Consider the following 22,557-nt stretch of genomic DNA (forward strand, 5'->3'; position numbering starts at 1 on the left):
TGGTCGAGGGCGCTTTTCCTCTGACGGCGTCTGGTCAGGGCGCTCCCACGGCCCACAATAATGCTTCTGGGCGATTTAATATCTGCTCGTCGACCAGGACTTGAGACCACAACGTTCCCAGCTCGATTCCACAGCTGGTACGTCCGCACACTTCTCTTCTCTGCGAGATATATCACTAGGGGTTCCCTTCTGGCGGGAGCTCAAAACGGAGCGCGGCTTCCCCCTGCGATGTCTGGCACTCAAGTGAGGTCAAGGTCCTCCAGAAGCGAGCCTCAAGCCTCCAGCAAAATGTCCACATCTCCTAGCCAGTCATTTATCTATTTTCTTCTGCATTGCCCATAATCTCAAACTGTTACACATATCCAACCAGCCATTTTTCATATGGGTTATCACCTCAATATTTGCTAGACCTTCTAGTTAGGTCAGGCTTGCTGAATAACTCTCAAGAAGGGAGACTCGTTTCTCCTGCAGGCTGAGATCATAACACTCCCCTCCCCTTATTTTTGAGAGTTATTCCAGTGGCAAAGCTCGGGATAATACATCCGCCACCACACTGTCTCGTTCTTCAACCGATTGGTTCGAACGGTTGATCTGCTTACGTACTCCCTTAGGAGTCTACAATTAGTTCGTTGCTCCTTGCAACATCTGGCTCACAACTCGCCAGAAACATGATCTTCTCATAAACGATTTGACCTCTCTGGCACCTCTTGGCTAGGCTGTCCTCCTTGGACGCCTGCAATCCATTGGTCCACTCTACTTACTGTCTCCACCCTCCGTTTCCTCGTCTTCTTCTCTTCCCGTCCAGAGTCAGACATCTACTGTCTGTACCTCCTCTGTCGTCTTCACACTTCCATCTACTGCCGTTATACTTCCGCCTCCTGTCATCATACTTCACTTCCTCGTCTTCACCGACGATCCTCCCTTGCGTCTCCGCATTTATCCAAGATCTCATCCTGTCTGACTTCCATCGAGTCCTCGGCTTTCCTCTATTCCTCCATGCTTGTATCATCTTCCTCTTCCCACACTTTTCACCTCTGTACCACTCCATTTCTTCTCCTTCAACTCTTCTTCGTTCCCTAAAAGTTTCTTCGAGCACTGTACTACATCCAACAGCACTCGACCGTACATATCGCTTTACCTCTCCTAGAGTGCTCGTAGGCATCTCTCCACACATACCGTCTCTTCTCCTTTCATTTTCTCGGCTATTACTCTTCTTCATTATCTCTTCTTCAGGTTTTCTGTGAAACACGTCAACTCCTGACACCTCAAACAACTTAACTCTACTATCCATATGCCTCTGTGCTCGTGGACCACTTGACGCTCTATTCCCGTCCTCAGTCTGTCCACATCTTTCCTCATTCCTACTCAGCACAGTTGCATTCGCCTTCCGACTCTTAATTTCAGCAGTCCGGGCTCTACTCAGGTCCGCTCTCTTCACCTGATTCTTCTTCGGCTGGGCCATCTTCACTTTTGACCTCACCGAGACTTCATTTTCCTGGGCTGGACCTTCATCAAACAGCCATGATATATCTACATCGATATCTTCCACCGGTTTAATCGACACTGTCTCACCTTCTCCAGTGTCTTCCTCGTCGGCCACCTCTGTCTTCATCACTATCGAGACAGGGTACTCAATGGCTTGGCGGTCTCCTGACTCATCTCCTCGGATGTCAGTCAGGTTCACATTCTCAGGTGTCCCAACCGTGCCATGGCCTTCTGGGCACTCCTCTGGCACAGTCTCCGCCATGACTCTTGGCAACACCTTTGTCCCGCACAAGTCATTCCCCAGGATCACTTGGACTCCTGGAACAGGTATGTCGGGGCACACTCCCAACATCACCTCCGCCGACACATATTCCGACCTTAGCTGGACAGTACATACGGGCATGTCACTCTCAGACAATAACCCATATACTTTCACCTTCCCACTGCCAGCTAACCGTCGACCATCCCCAATCAGGCTTCTCGCAATCAAGCTCTGATTAGCTCCGGTATCTCTTAAGATACCAACTTCTACCTCAGGTTGGCCTCCTACACTGATCCAACCTTTGCTCATGAATGGCCTATACCTCTCGTTCACTAAGTTCACCTTCTGTGGTTTGTCTCGGAACACATTAGTATATTTACTTCGGGGGTCACACATGGCCAGGGTCACAACTCTCTTGCCCTGCCGACAATCTCGCATCACGTGACCCAATCCGTTACATTGGTAACATCTCATCTGTGAAAAATCCCTCCTATATGTACCAAAGCGGCTCTGACTCTGCCCACTCGTATTGGAGTTCCTCGGGCCAGACGTACTACTCGTACTCTGTGGAGCTTTACTGGACTCTTGATTTCCCGGATACCGATCAGTTTCTCGTTTAGCTCCTCCATCTTCACTTTCAGATGAAGTGCGCGACCTACTCTTCTGAGTTTTAGGGTACTTACTTTTATCTGCCCATTTATCAAAATTTTTCTCACCCCAGACTCCTCTGGGTTTCTCATAATTTCTTCCTCCCCAGACTCCATTGGATCTGCCATTGCTGCATCTCGCCTCACTTCTCACTCTGTTCTCCCTCAAGCTCTTGTACGCTTCAGTAATCATATCCGCCCTATCTGCGGCATCTTTCACCTCCATTATCCCTGCTTCTTGGATCTTGAACTTTGTTTCGGGATGCATCATCTCCAAGAACTTCTCCATGACCATCAGTTGCTTCAGGTCAGCATAAGATCCAACTCCAGCAGCCTCAATCCACTTCTGGAATCGTCTTTCCAGATCTCTTGCTGTCTCAGCAAACGTACATGCTCCAACTTTCACCATCTCTCTGAAGCGCTTCCTATAAGCTTCTGGGGTTAACTGAAACGAGCGCAATATGCTGCTCTTTACTGTGGCATAATCCTGGCACTCTTCCAGTGACAATTGGGTGTATGCCTCCCTGGCTGCACCGGTCAATCTTAACTGGACCAGCTGGGCCCATTCCTCCTGTGGCCACTCCTTGATACTGGCTACTTTCTCAAAATGCTCGAAGAAGCTCTCTGCCTCTTCGGGAACAAACAAGGGAATGTCCTTCTCCCTAACCCTAACCTCTGGTGGGTGTGATACCTGGGTGGTGCTCTCTGGCAACCCATGTTCAATCCTTTGCTCAGCCAAGGTTCTATTCGCTTCTATCTGCATTTGTTTTGTTCTCTCTTTTTCTTTTTCGACCTGGGCTTTTTCTTTTTCGACCTGGGCTTTTTCTTTTTCGACCTCTAGTCTTGCTTTCTCTTTTTCTATTTCCAGTCTGGTTTTTTCTTTTTCCTTCTCTGCTTCATTTTTCATCTGGAGTTCTAATTTCATCTTTTCCAGCTGGAACTGTCTCTCCTTGTCCTCTCGTTGTTGCTGCATCTGGAGCTCTAACTGGAATCTCTCCAAGCTCCTATTTCGGCTACTCCTGCTACTGCGGCTACTCTTGCTGCTCCTACTCGATCCCTGGGATCTCACTTCATCCTGCCCATCATCCTCCTTTCTACTTTCAGCTCCTTCCTGGGCTCCTTGTTCTGCCGCTTCACTTCTGGCTCTCAACTGCCTCAGGATCTCATCCTTCATCCCAGCTACTTTAGATGCTTTCAACCTGATGCCACATTTTTCTGCTATTTGTTTCAATTGATCCCTCGTGCAACCTTCTAAATCCTCAGGCTTGCCTGACTCCACAAACGCTTGCACCTTATCCATCTTTGTCCTGTGAGTCTTCCCAAGAGAGAGAGTATACACCTGCGGTCACACAGTTTATCTATTTCAGCAAGGGTGTACAAATCCACTCTTGGACAGGGTGTGGGTGTGTCAGTTCACTCTCCCGGACACAGGCCCCCAATTTATTATATAGACTGTGGGTTGGTTGGTGTTGTCGTCGTTGATCCTTCTCTATGGACAACCCAACCCACAACTCGGCAGAGTGCTTATACTAGGAGATCACCCTTGGCGCTTCTGGCTCTTGGAGAGGGGCTCAACGTCACACGTTCAGGGGATGCGGCTCCAACACTTAGCCTCGTTGTCACGTGCACACACCCACTCGAGCCGCTGTGACTCCCCACTCTCTCCTTATGAGATATGATCTCCTCAATCCCCCTATGACTTACCAGTATTACCTCCTACCCTGTCCACAGCAGTGGTTCATGGTTCTTCCTCTCTCTCTCTCCTTCTTTACCACCTCCTGGGAAGCCTCACTAGGACAAGGGCAAACACCAGCAAATTGTAACACATTTACTGAACAAAGCACATACACGATACATACACACATCTAATAATAATGAATCCTATACTCTATAATATCCAAATCAGGTTGCACTCCAATACCATCAGAACTCTATTATCAGCTTATCAAGTGGTATCCTACCTCCTGGATCACCACCTGATACTATTAACTTCCTCAAGTTGGTCAAGCCTACACACTGTTACACCATCAGCAAGATAACATATATATATAGAAAACCAGCATTTGAATGCAATAACATATACCAGTATAAATGTTCATTGATACTTCAATATAAGAAAACTCCTTGACGCAAGAATGCCAACAGTCACTCACCTCTCACTGCGTCTTGCACGCTACTGACAACCAAACACTATCAACTCCCTATAAGTAATCCACCAGAACTTCCCCTTCCACCTCTGGAAGTTCACAACCCTAATATCCTTAGGTTCTGCCGGGCTTCACTACCAGGATCCTCTGCAGTTCCTCCAGGCTGCTATCATGAAGTTTCCTTGAGCAACTACGGTGCTTCACCCTTCTGCTAGGCTCCTCCACAGCTCTCTTGGCTGCTACACCATGAAGTTTCCCCGAGCAAGTATGGTGCTTCTCCACCTCTACAGAAGCACGTGACACTCCTCTTCACTGCTGCTTCTCCTCACAGCTCGAGGTCCTCTGCTCCACTACCTTGGAGTCTCATCAGCTACTTCATCTGCTGGCTTCGAAGTTCTCAGCAACTTCTTCCCCAAAAGACAAACCTGCAACCCATCGACACTCCAATAAAATGTTCCCCTTTAACACATAAACAAAAATAACCACACAATATGCTTGCCTCAAACCTCTATCTGTCCTCTACATACAGTGAGAGTGGACTCCCCCGTTTTGGGCGGGTCCATACTCCACCTCGCCTGGCGGCGGCGTCCTCACTCGCTGGGAGGGTCTTCCTCCATCCGGAGCCGGCTCCCTCAGTCGTCCGCCAGCGCTCAGAGAGGACGGACGTCGCTCCGTGTTCCTCCCTCTTCACTCTCCTATTTCAGGCCTTCTGCCTTATTAAAACATGTCTAACTTATAAATAAACATCGCTACTGTCGCTGGGCACACGACCAACTACAATGCAATCACTATGAACTGGCGTATATCGTGCTTACCACAGATTAACTGGTCGAGGGCGCTTTTCCTCTGACGGCGTCTGGTCAGGGCGCTCCCACGGCCCACAATAATGCTTCTGGGCGATTTAATATCTGCTCGTCGACCAGGACTTGAGACCACAACGTTCCCAGCTCGATTCCACAGCTGGTACGTCCGCACACTTCTCTTCTCTGCGAGATATATCACTAGGGGTTCCCTTCTGGCGGGAGCTCAAAACGGAGCGCGGCTTCCCCCTGCGATGTCTGGCACTCAAGTGAGGTCAAGGTCCTCCAGAAGCGAGCCTCAAGCCTCCAGCAAAATGTCCACATCTCCTAGCCAGTCATTTATCTATTTTCTTCTGCATTGCCCATAATCTCAAACTGTTACACATATCCAACCAGCCATTTTTCATATGGGTTATCACCTCAATATTTGCTAGACCTTCTAGTTAGGTCAGGCTTGCTGAATAACTCTCAAGAAGGGAGACTCGTTTCTCCTGCAGGCTGAGATCATAACACAGACAAGGATCTGAGAGGCGCCAGTTTGTCGGCCTGAGATCTCACACCTCAAAGCGTTAATGACCTCAAGTGACCTGAGGTCAGATCATGAGAATTTCACCTTGCTTCCGCTAAGCTTATAATTGTAGTCTGGTAGCCTTCAAACATGCCGACGTTTAAGGAGTGGCTTGGTAGTGCCGGAGGCTATCTACTTGTGGGCGGAGTTAGTACTAGGGTCCCCAATATATACTCTGAGAGCATTAGCATTAAGAGAACAGCAGACGAGCCAGCAGAGCAGAGAAGACGTCCCTAGCAGGGAGGCTGTCGGCCGGCAGGGGCGAGACAGTCTCGGTCAAGCTACAGACCCCCCCCCTCTCTATTCAACTTAGACTCAGTCCTCGGTGAGTGAACATTAAGGTGACTTGGTCGTGTTTACATATGTTGTGTGATGATCAGGGGCAGTCAAGTTGTAGGGTTCTCGAATTCTTGGATGATGACTCACTTTGCATATTAAACTGGAACATTTTAATTGAATTGCTAAATTATGATACTTCATGGGAAATATAATTATGAATTTATTATTTAAATTGTGTTTAACTTTGTTCCCTAGAGATTTGAGTTGAGGTGAGAAAGCCTCTGTGGTTACTGGTTTCATGATATTAAAGAGTACATGTTTGGAGTTGATACATGGTATAACATCTTTTGAGAATATTTTGATACAGACAAGTTCCATTCCTTGTCTTGTATGTAATGATCATGAATGGATGGTGGCAGCATTTCGTCTTCTACTATCTACTCTTCTACGTCTACTTTCTACTCTTCTACTACTACCTATCTATTCCTCTCCCTCCACCCCTCTCTAAACTCTCACTTGCAGCTAATGACCGTCCTCGCTCCTCCCACCTCTACCTCTCTCACCCCAAACCCTCACTAATTACTTCACTATTCATTTCTTTCCTTTCGTTTTCTCTTATACGTTTGTGGCAATGATTCTGTATTCTAGAGTTCTCTCTAGAGTTTCAGGTAGCTGATCCAGTTACGGCGCCTTGTAGTCTTAGCACCTAGGTAGTCAAATACCTAGGTTACAAGGTGTTGAACGAGAGAGGCTGCCTTAGGAACTCTGGAGGGTGCTCTAGAATAGTTAGCTAACTGGGGACGGGATAACGGACTAGAGAGAGCTGTTTCCCCCGGCCTCGTTAGTTAACTGGGGGGTGGAATAATGGACAAAATAGAGCTATTTCCCCCACCCCCCGTTACACAGAGGCTTAAGAGGGTGATGCAGAGGCTCAAGGAAGTGATGCAGAGGCTCAAGAGAGTGATGCAGAGAATCAAGAGAGTGATGCAGAGTCTCGAGAGAGTGATGCAGAGGATCAAGAGAGGGATGCAGAGGCTCAAGAGAGGGATGTAGAGGCTCAAGAGAGTGATGCAGAGGCTGAAGAGAGAGAGATGCAGAGGCTGAAGAGAAGGACGCAGAGGCTTAAGAGAGGGATGCAGAGGCTGAAGAGAATGATGCAGAGGCTTAAGAGAGTGATGCAGAGGCTTAAGAGAGTGATGCAGAGACATAAAAGAGGGATGCAGAGGCTCAAGAGAGGGATGCAGAGGCTCAAGAGAGGGATGCAGAGGCTCAAGAGAGGGATGCACGGGCTCAGGAGAGTGATGGAGAGGCATAAGAGAGGGATGCAGAGGCTTACGCGAGTGATGCAGAGGCTAAAGTGAGGGATGCAGAGGCACAAGAGAAAGATGCAGAGACACTTGAGAGTGATGCAAAGGCTCAAGAGAGTGATTGAGAGGCTCAAGAGAGTGATTCAGAGGTTAACGAGAGTGATGCAGAGGCTTAAGAGAGGGATGCAGAGGCTCAAGAGAGGGATGCAGAGGCTAAAGTGAGGGGTGCAGAGGCACAAGAGAAAGATGCAGAAGCACTTGAGAGTGATGCAAAGGCTCAAGAGAGGGATGCAGAGGCTCTAGAGAACGATGCAGAGGCTCAAGAGAGTGATGCAGAGGATCAAGAGAGTGATGCAGAGGCTAAAGTGAGGGATGCAGAGGCACAAGAGAAAGATGCATAAGCACTTGAGAGTGATGCAAAGGCTCAAGAGAGGGATGCAGAGGCTCAAGAGAATGATGTAGAGGCTTAAGAGAGTTATGCAGAGGCTCAAGAGAGGGATGCAGATGCTCAAGAGAGGGATGAATAGGCTCAAGAGAGAGATGCAGAGGCACAAGAGAAAGATGCAGAGGCACTTGTGAGTGATGCAAAGGCTCAAGAGAGGGATGCAGAGGCTCAAGAGAATGATGTAGAGGCTTAAGAGAGGGATGCAGAGGCTCAAGAGAATGATGCAGAGGCTCAAGAGAGTGATGCAGAGGATCAAGAGAGTGATGCAGACGCTGAAGAGAGAGATGCAGAGGCTCTTGAGAGTGAAACAGATGCTCAAGAGAGGGATGCAGAGGCTTATGAGAGTGATGCAAAGCCTCAAGAGAGGGATGCAGAGGCTCATCAGAAGGATACAGGAGTTCAAGAGAGTGATGCAGAGGCTCGAGAGAGTGATGCAGAGGCTCACGTGAAGGATTTAGAGGTTTAAGAGAGTGAGGCAGAGGCTCAAGAGAGTGATGCAGAGGATCAAGTGAGGGATGCAGAGGCTCAAGAGAGGGATGTAGAGGCTCAAGAGAGTGATGCAGAGGCTGAAGAGAGAGAGATGCAGAGCCTTAAGAGAGTGATGCAGAGGTTCAAGAGAGTGATGCAGAAGCACAAGAGAATGAGGTAGAGGCTTAAGAAAGGGATGCAGAGGCTCAAGAGAATGATGCAGGGGCTCAAGAGAATGATGCAGAGGCTTAAGAGACGGATGCAGAGGATCAAGAGAGTGATGCAGAGGCTTAAGAGATTAATGCAGATGCTGAAGAGAAGGACGCAGAGGCTTAAGAGAGGGATGCAGAGGCTGAAGAGAATGATGCAGAGGCTTAAGAGAGTGATGCAGAGGCTTAAGAGAGTGATGCAGAGACATAAAAGAGGGATGCAGAGGGTCAAGAGAGGGATGCAGAGGCTCAAGAGAGGGATGCAGAGGCACAAGAGAGAGAAGCAGAGGCTTAAGAGAGTGATGCAAAGGCTCAAGAGAGGGATGAAGAGGCTCATGAGAGGGATGCAGGAGTTCAAGAGAGGGATGCAGAGGCTCAAGAGAATGATGCAGAGGCTTAAGAGAGGGATGCAGAGGCTCAAGAGAGTGATGCAGAGGCTTAAGAGAGGGATGCAGAGGCCTAAGAGAATGATGAAGAGGCTCAAGGCAGTGCTGCAGAGGCTCAAGAGAGGGATGCTGAGGCTCCAGAGAGGGATGCAGAGGCTCCAAAGAGTGATGCAGAGGCTGAAGAGAGAGATGCAGAGGCTTATGAGAATGATGCAGAGGCTCAAGAGAGTGATGCAGAGGCTCAAGAGAATGATGTAGAGGCTTAAGAGAGGGATGCAGAGGCTCAAGAGAATGATGCAGAGGCTCAAGAGAGTGATACAGAGGATCAAGAGAGGGATTCAGAGGCTTAAGAGAGTGATGCAGAGGCTGAAGAGAGTGATGCAGGGGCTCAAGAGAGTGATGTAGAGGCGCAAGAGAGTAATGCAGAGGCTCAAGAGAGTGAAGCAGAGGATCAAGAGAGTGATGCAGAGGCTCAAGAGAGTGATGCAGAGGATCAAGAGAGTGATGCAGAGGCTCAAGAGAGTGATGCAGAGAATCAAGAGAGTGATGCAGAGGCCCGAGAGAGTGATGCAGAGGCCTCAAGAGAGGGATTCTAAGGCTTAAGGGACTGATGCAGAGGCTGAAGAGAGTGTTGTAGAGGCTCAAGAGAGGGATGCAGAGGCTCAAGAGAGTGATGCAGAGGCTCAAGAGAGTGATGCAGAAGCTCAAGAGAGTTATGTAGAGGATCAAAAGAGTGATGCAGAGGCTCAAGAGAGTGATGCAGAGGCTCAAGAGAGTTATGCAGATGATCAAGAGTGGGATGCAGAGGCTTATGAGAGTGATGCAGAGGTTTATGAGAGTGATGCAGAGATTGAAGAGAGTGTTGCAGAGGCTTAAGAGAGGATGCAGAGGCTCAAGAGAGTGATGCAGAGGCTCAAGAGAGAGATGCAGAGGCTCAACAGAGTGATAAAGAGGCTCAACAGAGTGATGCAGAGACTCTGGAGAGAGATGCAGAGGCTGAAGAGAGTGATGCATAGGCTCAAGAGTGGGATGCAGAGGCTCAAGAGAGTGATAAAGAGGCTCATGAGAGTGATGCAGAGACTCTGGAGAGGGATGCAGAGGCTGAAGAGAGTGGTGCAGAGGCTTACGAGAGTGATGCAGAGGCTTAATAGAGTGATGCAGAGGCTAAAGAGATGGATGCAGAGGCTCAAGAGAAGGATGCAGAGGCTCAAGAGAGGGATGCAGGGGCTAAAGAGAGGGATGCAGAGGCTAAAGTGAGGGATGCAGAGGCACAAGAGAAAAATGCAGAGGCACAAGAGAAAAATGCAGAGGCACTTGAGAGTAATGCAAAGGCTCAAGAGAGTGATGGAGAGGCTCAAGAGAGTGATTCAGAGATTTACGAGAGTGATGCAGAGGCTTAAGAGAGGGATGCAGAGGCTCACGAGAGGGATGCAGAGGCTCAAGAGAGGGATGCAGAGGCTAAAGTGAGGGATGCAGAGGCACAAGAGAAAAATGCAGAGGCACAAGAGAAAAATGCAGAGGCACTTGAGAGTAATGCAAAGGCTCAAGAGAGGGATGCAGAGGCTCAGGAGAATGATGTAGAGGCTAAAGAGAGGGATGCAGAGGCTCTAGAGAATGATGAAGAGGCTCAAGAGAGTGATGCAGAGGATCAAGAGAGTGATGCAGAGGCTGAAGAGAGAGATGCAGAGGCTTAAGAGAGTGATGCAGACGCTTACGAAAGTGATGCAGAGGCTTAAGAGAGTGATGCACAGGCTCAAGAGAGATATGCAGAGGCTCAAGAGAGGGATGAATAGGGTCAAGAGAGGGATGCAGAGGCTCAAGAGAGGGATGCAGAGGCTCAGAAGAATGATGTAGAGGCTTAAGAGAGGGATGCAGAGGCTCTAGAGAATGATGCAGAGGCTCAAGAGAGTGATGCAGAAAATCAAGAGAGTGATGCAGACGCTGAAGAAATAGATGCAGAGGCTCTTGAGAGTGACGCAGATACTCAAGAGAGGGATGCAGAGGCTTAAGAGAGTGATGCAGAGGCTCAAGAGAGTGATGCAGAGGCTTGTAGATGTAGAGGCTAAAGAGAGTGATGCAGAGGCTCAAGAGAGGGATGTAGAGGCTCAATAAAGTGATGCAGAGGCTCAAAAGAGCGAGGCAGAGGCCTAGGAGAATGATGCAGAGGCTCAAGAGAAGGATGCAGAGACTGAAGAGAGGGATGCAGAGGTTCAAGAGAGGGATGCAGGGGCTCTAGAGAGGGATGCAGGGGCTCAGGAGAGGGATGTAGAGGCTTAAGAGAGTGATGCAAAGGTTGAATAGAGGGATGCCGAGGCTAATGAGAGGGATGCAGAGGCTCAAGAGAGTGATGCAGAGGCATAAGAAAGGGATGCAGAGGCTCAAGAGAGTGATGCAGAGGCTAAAGAGAGGGATGCAGAGGTTCAAGAGAATGATGTTGAGGCTTAAGAGAGGGATGCAAAGGCTCTAGAGAATGATGCAGAGGCTCAAGGGAGTGATGCAGAGGATCAAGAGGGTGATGCAGAGGCTGAAGAGAGGGATGCAGAGGCTTAAGAGAGTGATGCAGAGGCTTACCAGAGTGATGCAGAGGTTTAAGAGAGTGATGCAGAGGCTCAAGAGAGGGATGCAGAGGCTCAAGAGAGGGATGAATAGGCTCAAGAGAGCAATGCAGAGGCTCAAGAGAGGGATGCCGAGGCAAAAGTGAGGGATGCAGAGGCAAAAGAGAAAGATGCAGAGGCACTTGAGAGTGATGCAAAGGCTCAAGCGAGGGATGCAGAGGCTCAAGAGAATGATGTAGAGGCTTAAAAGAGGGATGCAGAGCCTCTAGAGAATGATGCAGGGGCTCAAGAGAGTGATGCAGAGGATCAAGAGAGTGATGCAGACGCTGAAGAGAGAGATGCAGAGGCTCTTGAGAGTGACACAAATGCTCAGGAGGGATGCAGAGGCTTAAGATAGTGATGCAAAGGCTCAAGAGAGGGATGCAGAGGCTCATGAGAGGGATGCAGGATTTCAAGAGAGTGATGCAGAGGCTCGATAGGGTGAGGCAGAGGCTCAAGAGATTGATGCAGGGGCTTAAGAGAGTGATGCAGAGACCTCAAGAGATTGATGCAGAGGCTTAAGAGAGTGATGCAGAGGCTTAAGAGAAGGATGCAGAGGCTAAAGAGAGTGCTGCAAAGACTCAAGAGAGGGATGCAGAGGCTCAAGAGAGTGATGCAGACGCTGAAGAGAGAGATGCAGAGGCTCTTAATTGAGAGTGACGCAGATGCTCAAGAGGGATGCAGAGGCTTAAGATAGTGATGCAAAGGCTCATGAGAGGGATGCAGAGGCTCATGAGAGGGATGCAGGATTTCAAGAGAGTGATGCAGAGGCTCGAGAGGGTGAGGCAGAGGCTCAAGAGAGGGATTTAGAGGTTTAAGAGAGTAATGCAGAGACCTCAAGAGAGTGATGCAGAGGCACAAAAGAATGATGCAGAGGATCAAGAAAGGGATGCAGAGGCTTAAGAGAGTGATGCAGAGGCTGAAGAGAGTGTTGCATAGGCTTACGAGAAGGATGCAGAGGCTCAAGAGAGGGATGTAGAGGCTCCAGAGAGTGATGCAGAGGCTCAAGAGAATGATGCATGGGCTCAAGAGAATGATGCAGAGGCTTAAGAGAGGGTTGCAGAGGATCAAGAGAGTGATGCAGAGGCTTAAGAGAGGAATGCAGAGGCTGAAGAGAAAGACGCAGAGGCTTAAGAGAGGGGTGCAGAGGCTGAAGGGAATGATGCAGACAGAGGCTTAAGAGAGTAATGCAGAGGCTTAGGAGACTTATGCAGAGACTCAAGAGAGTGAGGCAGAGGATGAAGAGTGTGATGCAGTAGTTCATGAGAGGGATGCAGAGGCTCAAGAGAGTGATTCAGAGGCTTAGGAGATTGATGAAGAGGATTAAGAGAGTGATGCAGAAGCTTAAGAGAAGGATGCAGAGGCTTAAAAGAGTGATGCAAAGACTCTAGAGAGGGATGCAGAGGCGCATGAGAGAGATGCAGGAGTTCAAGAGAGGGATGCAGAGGCTCAAGAGAGGGATGCAGAGGCTTACGAAAGTGATGCAGCGGCTCAAAAGAGGGATGCAGAGGCTTAAAAGGGTGATGTAGAGGCTAAAGAGAGTGATGCAGAGGCTCAAGAAAGGAATGCAGGGGTTCAAGAGAGTGATGCAGAGGCTCAAGAGAGTGATTCAGAGGCTTACGAGAGTGATTCAGAGGCTTATTAAGAGAGTGATGCAGAGGCTCAAGAGAGAGATGCAGAGGCTCAAGAGAGTTATGTAGAGGCTCAAGAGAGTAATGCAGAGGATCAAGAAAGTGATGCAGAGGCTCAAGAGAGTGATGCTGAGGATCAAGAGAGGGAAGCAGAGGCTTAGGAGAGTGACGCAGAGGCTGAAGAGAGTGATGTAGAGGCTCTAGAGAGTGATGCAGAGGCTCAAGAGAGTGATGCACAGGCTCTAGAGAGTGATGCAGAGGCTCAAGAGAGTGATGCAGAGAATAAAGAGAGTGATGCAGAGGCTCGAGAGAGTGACGCAGAGGCCTCAAGAGAGGGATTCAGAGGCTTAAGAGAGTGATGCAGAGGCTGAAGAGAGTGTTGCAGCGGCTCAAGAGAGGGATGCAGAGGCTCAATTGAGTGATGCAGAGGCTCAAGAGAGTGATGCAGAGGCTCAAGAGAGTTATTCAGAGGATCAAGAGAGTGATGCAGAGGCTCAAGAGAGTGATGCAGAGCCTCAAGAGAGTTATGCAGATGATCAAGAGAGGGATGAAGTGGCTTATGAGAGTGATGCAGAGGTTTATGAGAGTGATGCAGAGGCTGAAGAGAGTGTTGCAGAGGCTTAAGAGAGGGATGCAGAGGCTCACGAGAGTGATGCAGAGGCTCAAGAGTGAGATTCAGAGGCTCAACAGAGTGATGCAGAGGCTCATGAGAGTGATGCAGAGGCTCAAGAGAGGGATGTAGAGGCTCAAGATAGTGATGCAGAGGCTCAAGAGAGTGATGCAAAGGAACAAGAGAGTGATGCAGAGTCTCTTAAGCCTCTGCATCCCTCTCTTGAGCATCTGCATCACTCTCAAGAGCATCTGCATCCCTCTCGTGAGCCTCTGCATCCCTCTCTTGAGCCAATGCATCCCTCTCTTGAGCCCCTGCATCTGCATCCCTCTCTTGAGCCTCTGCATCCCTCTCTTCAGTCTCTGCATCCCTCTCTTGAGCCTCTGCATCATACTCCTAGGCCTCTGCATCACTCTCTTGAGCCTCTGCATCACTCTCTTGAGCCTCTACATCCCTCTCTTGAGCCTCTGCATCACTCGCTTTAGCCTCGGCATCCCTCTCCTTAGCCTCTGCATTACTCTCTTGAGCCTCTGCATCACTCTCTTAAGCCTATGCATCCCTCTCTTGAGTCTCTGCATCACTCTCTTGAGCCTCTGCATCACTCTTTTGAGCCTCTGCATCACTCTCTTGAGCCTCTGCATCACTCTCTTGAGCCTCTGCACCCCTCTCTTAAGCCTCTGCATCCCTCTCTTGAGCCCCTGCATCCCTCTCTCGAGCCTCTGCATCCCTCTCTTGAGCCTCTGTATCACTCTCTTGAGCCTCTGCATCCCTCTCTTAAGCCTCTGCATCCCTCTCTTGAGCCCCTGCATCACTCTCTTGAGCCTCTGCATCATTCTCTTGAGCCTCTGCATCCCTATCTTAAGCCTCTACATCATTCTCTTGAGCCTCTGCATCACTCTCATGAGCCTTTGCATCACTCTCTTAAGCCTCTGCATCCCTCTCTTGATCCTCTGCACCACTCTCTTGAGGTCTCTGTATCACTCTCATAAGCCTCTGAATCCCTCTCTTGAGCCTCTGCATCACTCTCTCGAGCCTCTGCATCACTCTCTTGAGCCTCTGCATCATTCTCTTAAGCCTCTGCACCACTCTCTAGAGCCTCTGCATCACTCTCTTCAGCATCTGCATCACTCTCGTAAGCCTTTGCTTTCCTCTATTGATCCTCTGCATCACTCTCTTGAGCCTCTGCATCCCTCTCTTGAGAATCTGCATCACTCTCTTGAGCCTCTGCATAACCGTTTTAAGCCTCTGCATCCCTTTTTTGAGCCTCTGCATCACTTTCTTAAGCCTCCGCATCCCTTTCTTGAGCCTCTGCATCATTCTTTTGAACTCCTGCATCCCTCTCATGAGCCTCTGCATCCCTCTCCTGAGCCTTTGCATCACTCTCTTAAGCCTCTGCATCCCTGTCTTGTGCCTCTGCATCCCTCACTTGAGCCTCTGCATCCCTCTCTTGAAATCCTGCATCCCTCTCATGAGCCTCTGCATCACTCTCTTGAGCCTCTGCATCCATCTCTTCATTTTCTGCATCAGTCTCTTGAGCCTCTGCATCACTCTCTTCAGCCTCTGCATCCCTCTCCTGAACCTCTGAATCACTCTCTTAAGCCTCTGCATCTCTCTCTTCAGCCTTTGCATCACTCTCTTGAGCCTCTGCATTCCTTGTTTTGAGCCTCTGCTTCACTCTCTTGAGTCTCTTCATCCCTCTCTTTAGCCTCTGCATCATTCTCTTCAGCCTTTGCATCACTTTCTTAAGCCTCTGCATCATTCTCTTCAGCCTCTGCATCACTCTCTGTAGCCTCTGCATCACTCTTTTGAGCCTCTGCATCCCTCTCTTAAGCCTCTGCATCCCTTTCTTAAGCCTCTGGATCACTCTCTTGTGCCTCTGCATCCCTTTCTTCAGCCTCTGCACCACTCTCTTCAGCCTCTGCTTCCCACTCTTGATCCTCTGCATCACTCTCTTGAGCCTCTGCATCAATCTCTTGATCCTCTGCATCACTCTCTTGAGCTTCTGCATTACTCTCTTGAGCCTCAACATCACTCTCTTGAGCCCCGGCATCCCTCTCTTGAGCCTCTGCATCCCTCTCTTGAGCCTCTGCATCCCTCTCTTAAGCCTCTGCATCACTCTCTTAAGCCTCTGCATCACTCTCGTAAGCCTCTGAATCACTCTCTTGAGCCTCTGCATCCCTCTCTTGAGCCTCTGCCCCACTCACTTCAGCCTCTGAACCTCTTTATAGAGTCTCTGCATCACTCTCTTGAGCCTCTCCGTCTCTCTCATGAGCCTCTGCATCACTCTTTTAAGCCTCTACATCCCTCTCTTAAGCCTCTGCATCCCTCTTATGAGCCTCTGCATCACTCTCTTGAGCCTCTGCATCTCTATCTTGAGCCTCTGCATCACTCTCTTGAGCCTCTGCATCCCTCTCCTAAGCCTCTGCAACACTCTCTTCAGCCTCTGCATCACTCTAATAAACCTCTGCATCACTCTCATAAGACTCTGCATCCCTCTCTTGATCATCTGCATAACTCTCTTGAGCCTCTGCATCACTCTCTTGAGCCTCTGCATCACTCTCTTGATCCTCTGCATAACTCTCTTGAGCCTCTGCATCATTCTCTTGAGCCTCTGCATCACTCTCTTGAGCCTCTGCATCCCTCTCTCGAGCCTCTGCAACACTCTCTTCAGCCTCTGCATCACTCTCTTAAGCCTCTGAATCCCTCTCTTCAGGCCTCTGTGTCACTCTCTTGAGCCTCTGCATCACTCTCTTGATTCTCTGCATCACTCTCTTGAGCCTCTGCATCACTCTCTTGAGCCTCTGCATCACTCTGTAGAGCCTCTGCATCACTCTCTTCAGCTTCTGCATCACTCTCTTAAGCCTCTGCTTCCCACTCTTGATCCTCTGCATCACTCTCTTGAGCCTCTGCATCAATCTCTTGATCCTCTGCATCACTCTCTTGAGCTTCTGCATTACTCTCTTGAGCCTCTACATCACTCTCTTGAGCCTCTGCATCACTCTCTTCAGCCTCTGCATCACTCTCTTAAGCCTCTGCATCCCTCTCTTAAGCCTCTGCATCACTCTCGTAAACCTATGAATCACTCTCTTGAGCCTCTCCATCACTCTCTTGAGCCTTTGCATCACTCTCAAGTGTCTCTGCATCTTTCTCTTGTGCCTCTGCATCCCTCACTTTAGCCTCTGCATCAATCTCGTAAGCCTCTGCATCCTTCTCTTAAGCCTCTGAATCACTCTCGTAAACCTCTGAATCACTCTCTTGAGACTCTCCATCACTCTCTTGAGCCCCTGCATCCCTCTCTTGAGCCTCTGCATCACTCTCTTGAGCTTCTGCATCACCCTCTTAAGCCTCTGCATCCCTCTTTTGAGCCTCTGCATCACTTTCTTTAGCCTCTGCATCCCTTTCTTGAGCCTCTGCGTCTCTCTCTTGAACTCCTGCATCCATCTCATGAGCCTCTGCATCCCTCTCTTGAGCCTTTGCATCACTCGCTTAAAATTCTGCATCCCTCTCTTAAGCCTCTGCATAACTCTCAAGAGCTTCTGCATCCCTCGCTTGTGCCTCTGTATCCCTCACTTGTGCCTCTGCATCCCCCTCTTGAGCCCCTGCATCCCTCTCTTGAGCCTCTGCATCCCTCTCCTGAGCTTCTGCTTCCCTCTCTTAGGCCTCTGCATCACTCTCTTAAGCCTCTGCATCACTCTCGTAAGCCTCTGAATCACTCTCTTGAGACTCTGCACCACTATCTTTAGCCTCTGCATCCCTCTCTAGAGCCTCTGCATCACTCTCTTGAGCCTCTGCATCACTCTCTTAAGCCTGTGCATCACTCTTTTGAGACTCTGCATCACTCTCTTAAGCCTCTGCATCCCTCTTTTGAGCCTCTGCATCGTTCTCCAACGCCTCTGCATCACTCTCTTTAGCCTCTGCATCACTCTCTTGAGCCTCTGCATCACTCTCTTGAGCCTCTGCATCCCTCTCTTAAGCCTCTGCATCCCTCTCTTGAGCCCATGCATCCCTCTCTCGAGCCTCTGCATCCCTATCTTGAGCTTCTGCATCCCTCTCTTAAGCCTCTGCATCACTCTCTTCAGCCTCTGCATCACTCTCTTGAGCTTCTGCATCACTCTCTTAAGCCTCTGCATCCCTCTCTTGAGCCTCTGAATCCCTCTCTTGATCCTCTGCATCACTCTCTTGAGCCTCTGCATCACTCTCTTGAGCCTCTGCATCCCTCTATTAAGCCTCTGCATCCCTCTCTTGAGCCCCTGCATCCCTCTCTCGAGCCTCTGCATCACTCTCTTCATCCTCTGCATCCCTCACTTGAGCATCTGCATCACTCTCTTGGGCCCCTGCATCCATCTCTTGAGCCTCTGCATCACTCTCTTGAGCCTCTGCATCACTCTCTTGAGGTCTCTGCATCACTCTCTTAAACCTCTAAATCCTTCTCTTGAGCCTCTGCATCACTCTCTCGAGCCTCTGCATCACTCTCTTCAGTCTCTGCATCTCTCTCTTGAGCCTCTGCATCACTCTCTTGAGCCTCTGCATCATTCTCTAGAGCCTTTGCATCCCTCTCTTAAGCCTCTACATCATTCTCATGAGCCTCTGCATCCCTCTCCTGAGCATTTGCATCACTGTCAAGTGCCTCTGCATCTTTCTAGTGTGCCTCTGCATCCCTCACTTTAGCCTCTGCATCCCTCTCTTGAGCCTCTGCATCCCTCTCTTAAGCCTCTGCATCACTCTCGTAAACCTATGAATCACTCTCTTGAGCCTCTCCATCACTCTCTTTGGTCCTTTGCATCACTCTCAAGTGTCTCTGCATCTTTCTCTTGTGCCTCTGCATCCCTCACTTTAGCCTCTGCATCACTCTCTTGAACTCCTGCATCCCTCTCATGAGCCTCTGCATCCCTCTCATGAGCCTTTGCATCACTCTCTTAAGCCTCTGCATCCCTCTCCTGAGCATCTGCGTCACTCTCAAGAGCCTCTGCATCTCTCTCTTCAGCGTCTTCATCACTCTCTTGATCTTCTGCATCACTCTCTAGAGCCTCTGCATCATTCTCTTGAGCCTTTGCATCCCTCATTTGAGTCTTTGCATCACTCTCAAGTGCCTCTGCACCTTTCTCTTGTGCCTCTGCATCCCTCACTTTAGCCTCTGCATCCCTCTCTTGAGCCTCTGTATCCCTCTCTTGAGCCTCTGCATCACTCTCTTTAGCCTCTACATCCCTCTCTTGAGCCTCTGCATCCCTCTCTTGAACCTCTACATCACTCTCTTAAGCCTCTGCATCACTCTCGTAAGCCTCTGCATCACTCTCTTAAGCCTCTGCATATCTCTCTTCAGCCTCTGCATCACTCTCTTGATCCTCTGCATCACTCTCTTGAGCCTCTGCATCATTCTCTAGAGCTTCTGCATCCCTCTCTTATGCCTCTACATCATTCTCTTGAGCCTCTGTATCCCTCTCTTGAGCCTTTGCATCACTTTCAAGTGCCTAGGCATCTTTCTCTTGTGCCTCTGCATCCCTCACCTTAGCCTCTGCATCCCTCTCTTGAGCCTCTGCATCACTCTCATAAGCCTATGCATCCTTCTCTTGAGCATCTGCATCACTCTCTCGAGCCTCTGCATCACTCTCTTCATCCTCTGCATCCCTCACTTGAGCATCTGCATCACTCACTTGGGCCCTTGCATCCATCTCTTGAGCCTCTGCATAACTCTCTTGAGCCTCTGCATCACCCTCTTAAGCCTCTGCATCCTTATTTTGAGCCTCTGCATCACTTTCTTGAGCCTCTGCATCCCATTCTTGAGCCTCTGCATCCCTCTCTTGAACTCCTGCATCCCTCTCAAGAGCCTCTGCATCCCTCTCCTGAGCCTTTCCATCACTCTCGTAAGCATCTGCATCCCTCTCTTGAGCCTCTGTATCACTCTCGTAACCCTCTGAATCACTCTCTTGAGCCTCCGCATAACTCTCTTGAGTCTCTGCATCACTCTCTTCAGCCTCTGCATCATTCTCTAGAGCCTCTGCATCCCTCTCTTAAGCCACTACTTGATACTCTTGAGCCTCTGAATCCCTCTCTTGAGCCTTTGTATCACTCTCAAGTGCCTCTGCATCTTTCTCTTGTGCATCTGCATCAATCACTTTAGCCTCTGCATCCCTCTCTTGAGCCTCGGCATCCCTCTCTTAAGCCTCTGCATCACTCTCGTAAACCTCTGAATCACTCTCTTGAGCCTCTCCATCACTCTCTTGAGCCTTTGCATCACTCTCAAGTGTCTCTGCATCACTCTCTTAAGCCTCTGCATCCCTCTTTTGAGCCTCTGCATCACTCTCAAGAGCCTCTGCATCCCTCTCTTGTGCCTCTGCATCCCTCACTTCAGCCTCTGCTTCCCTCTCTTGAGCCTCTGCATCCCTCTCTTGAGCCACTGCATCCCTCTCTTGAGCCTCTGCATCCTTCCCTAAAGCCTCTGCATCACTCTCTTAAGCCTCTGCATCACTCTCGTAAACATCTGAATCACTCTCTTGACCCTCTCCATCACTCTCTTGAGCCCCTCCATCCCTCTCTTGAGCTTCTGCATCACTCTCTTGAGCCTCTGCATCCATCTCATGAGCCTCTGCATCGCTCTCTTGAGCTTAAGATTCTGCATCCCTCTCTTAAGCCTCTGCATCACTCTCAAGAGCCTCTGCATCCCTCGGTTGTGCCTTTGCATCCCTCACTTGATCCTCTGCATCCCTCTCTTGAGCCCCGGAATCCCTCTCTTGAGCCTCTGCATCCCTCTCTTGAGCCTCTGCATCCCTCTCTTAAGCCTCTGCATCCCTCGCTTGTGCCTTTGCATCCCTCACTTGATCCTCTGCATCCCTCTCTTGAGCCCCGGCATCCCTCTCTTGAGCCTCTGCATCCCTCTCTTGAGGCTCTGCATCCCTCTCTTAAGCCTCTGCATCACTCTCTTAAGCCTCTGCATCACTCTCGTAAGCCTCTGAATCACTCTCTTGAGCCTCTGCATCCCTCTCTTGAGCCTCTGCCTCACTCACTTCAGCCTCTGAACCTCTTTATAGAGTCTCTGCATCACTCTCTTGAGCCTCTGCATCTCTTGAGCCTCTGCATCACTCCCTTGAGCCTCTGCATCCCTCTCCTAAGCCTCTGCAACACTCTCTTCAGCCTCTGCATCACTCTCATAAACCTCTGCATCACTCTCATAAGACTCTGCATCCCTCTCTTGATCATCTGCATAACTCTCTTGAGCCTCTGCATCACTCTCTTGAGCCTCTGCATCACTCTCTTGATCCTCTGCATAACTCTCTTGAGCCTCTGCATCATTCTCTTGAGCCTCTGCATCACTCTCTTGACCCTCTGCATCCCTCTCTTGAGCCTCTGCAACACTCTCTTCAGCCTCTGCATCACTCTCTTAAGCCTCTGAATCCCTCTCTTCAGGCCTCTGTGTCACTCTCTTGAGCCTCTGCATCACTCTCTTGATTCTCTGCATCACTCTCTTGAGCCTCTGCATCACTCTCTTGAGCCTCTGCATCACTCTCTTCAGCCTCTGCATCACTCTCTAGAGCCTCTGCATCACTCTCTTCATCCTCTGCATCCCTCACTTGAGCATCTGCATCACTCTCTTGGGCCCCTGCATCCATCTCTTGAGCCTCTGCATAACTCTCTTGAGCCTCTGCATCACCCTCTTAAACCTCTGCATCCTTATTTTGAGCCTCTGCATCACTTTCTTAAGCCTCTGCATCCCATTCTTGAGCCTCTCCATCACTCACTTGAGCCTTTGCATCACTCTCAAGGGTCTCTGCATCACTCTCTTAAGCCTCTGCATCCCTCTTTTGAGCCTCTGCATCACTCTCAAGAGCCTCTGCATCCCTCTCTTGTGTTCTTCTGCATCCCTCTCTTGAGCCACTGCATCCCTCTCTTGAGCCTCTGCATCCTTCTCTTAAGCCTCTGCATCACTCTCTTAAGCCTCTGCATCACTCTCGTAAACATCGGAATCACTCTCTTGAGCCTCTCCATCACTCTCTTGAGCCCCTCCATCACCCTCCTAAGCCTCTGCATCCCTCTTTTGATTCTCTGCATCACTTTCTTAAGCCTCTGCATCCCTTTCTTGAGCCTCTGCGTCTCTCTCTTGAACTCCTGCATCCATCTCATGAGCCTCTGCATCCCTCTCTTGAGCCTTTGCATCACTCGCTTAAGATTCTGCATCCCTCTCTTAAGCCTCTGCATCACTCTCAAGAGCCTCTGCATCCCTCGCTTGTGCCTTTGCATCCCACACTTGATCCTCTGCATCCCTCTCTTGAGCCCTGGCATCCCTCTCTTGAGCCTCTGCATCCCTCTCTTGAGCCTCTGCATCCCTCTCTTAAGCCTCTGCATCACTCTCTTAAGCCTCTGCATCACTCTCGTAAGCCTCTGAATCACTCTCTTGAGCCTCTGCATCCCTCTCTTGAGCCTCTGCCCCACTCACTTCAGCCTCTGAACCTCTTTATAGAGTCTCTGCATCACTCTCTTGAGCCTCTCCGTCTCTCTCATGAGCCTCTGCATCACTCTTTTAAGCCTCTACATCCCTCTCTTAAGCCTCTGCATCCCTCTTATGAGCCTCTGCATCACTCTCTTGAGCCTCTGCATCTCTCTCTTGAGCCTCTGCATCACTCTCTTGAGCCTCTGCATCCCTCTCCTAAGCCTCTGCAACACTCTCTTGAGCCTCTGCATCACTCTCATAAACCTCTGCATCACTCTCATAAGACTCTGCATCCCT

At 49.7% G+C, this 22,557-nt stretch overlaps 1 protein-coding gene across 1 annotated transcript; it reads right to left on the bottom strand.

The window, feature by feature from the left end:
• Positions 1 to 514: 514 nt before the first annotated feature.
• Positions 515 to 5,800, bottom strand: LOC138351367 (uncharacterized). Its single transcript, XM_069303160.1, has 2 exons — positions 5,357 to 5,800; positions 515 to 4,966 (listed from the first exon to the last, which is right to left on the bottom strand). Exon 2 carries the CDS (start codon positions 3,692 to 3,694, stop codon positions 758 to 760), a length of 2,937 nt encoding a protein of 978 aa, XP_069159261.1. The 5' UTR covers positions 3,695 to 4,966; positions 5,357 to 5,800; the 3' UTR covers positions 515 to 757.
• Between the last annotated feature and the right edge of the window lie 16,757 nt (positions 5,801 to 22,557).

This window comes from Procambarus clarkii, chromosome 49, assembly GCF_040958095.1.
Source record: "Procambarus clarkii isolate CNS0578487 chromosome 49, FALCON_Pclarkii_2.0, whole genome shotgun sequence".
Classification (NCBI taxonomy): domain Eukaryota; kingdom Metazoa; phylum Arthropoda; class Malacostraca; order Decapoda; family Cambaridae; genus Procambarus; species Procambarus clarkii.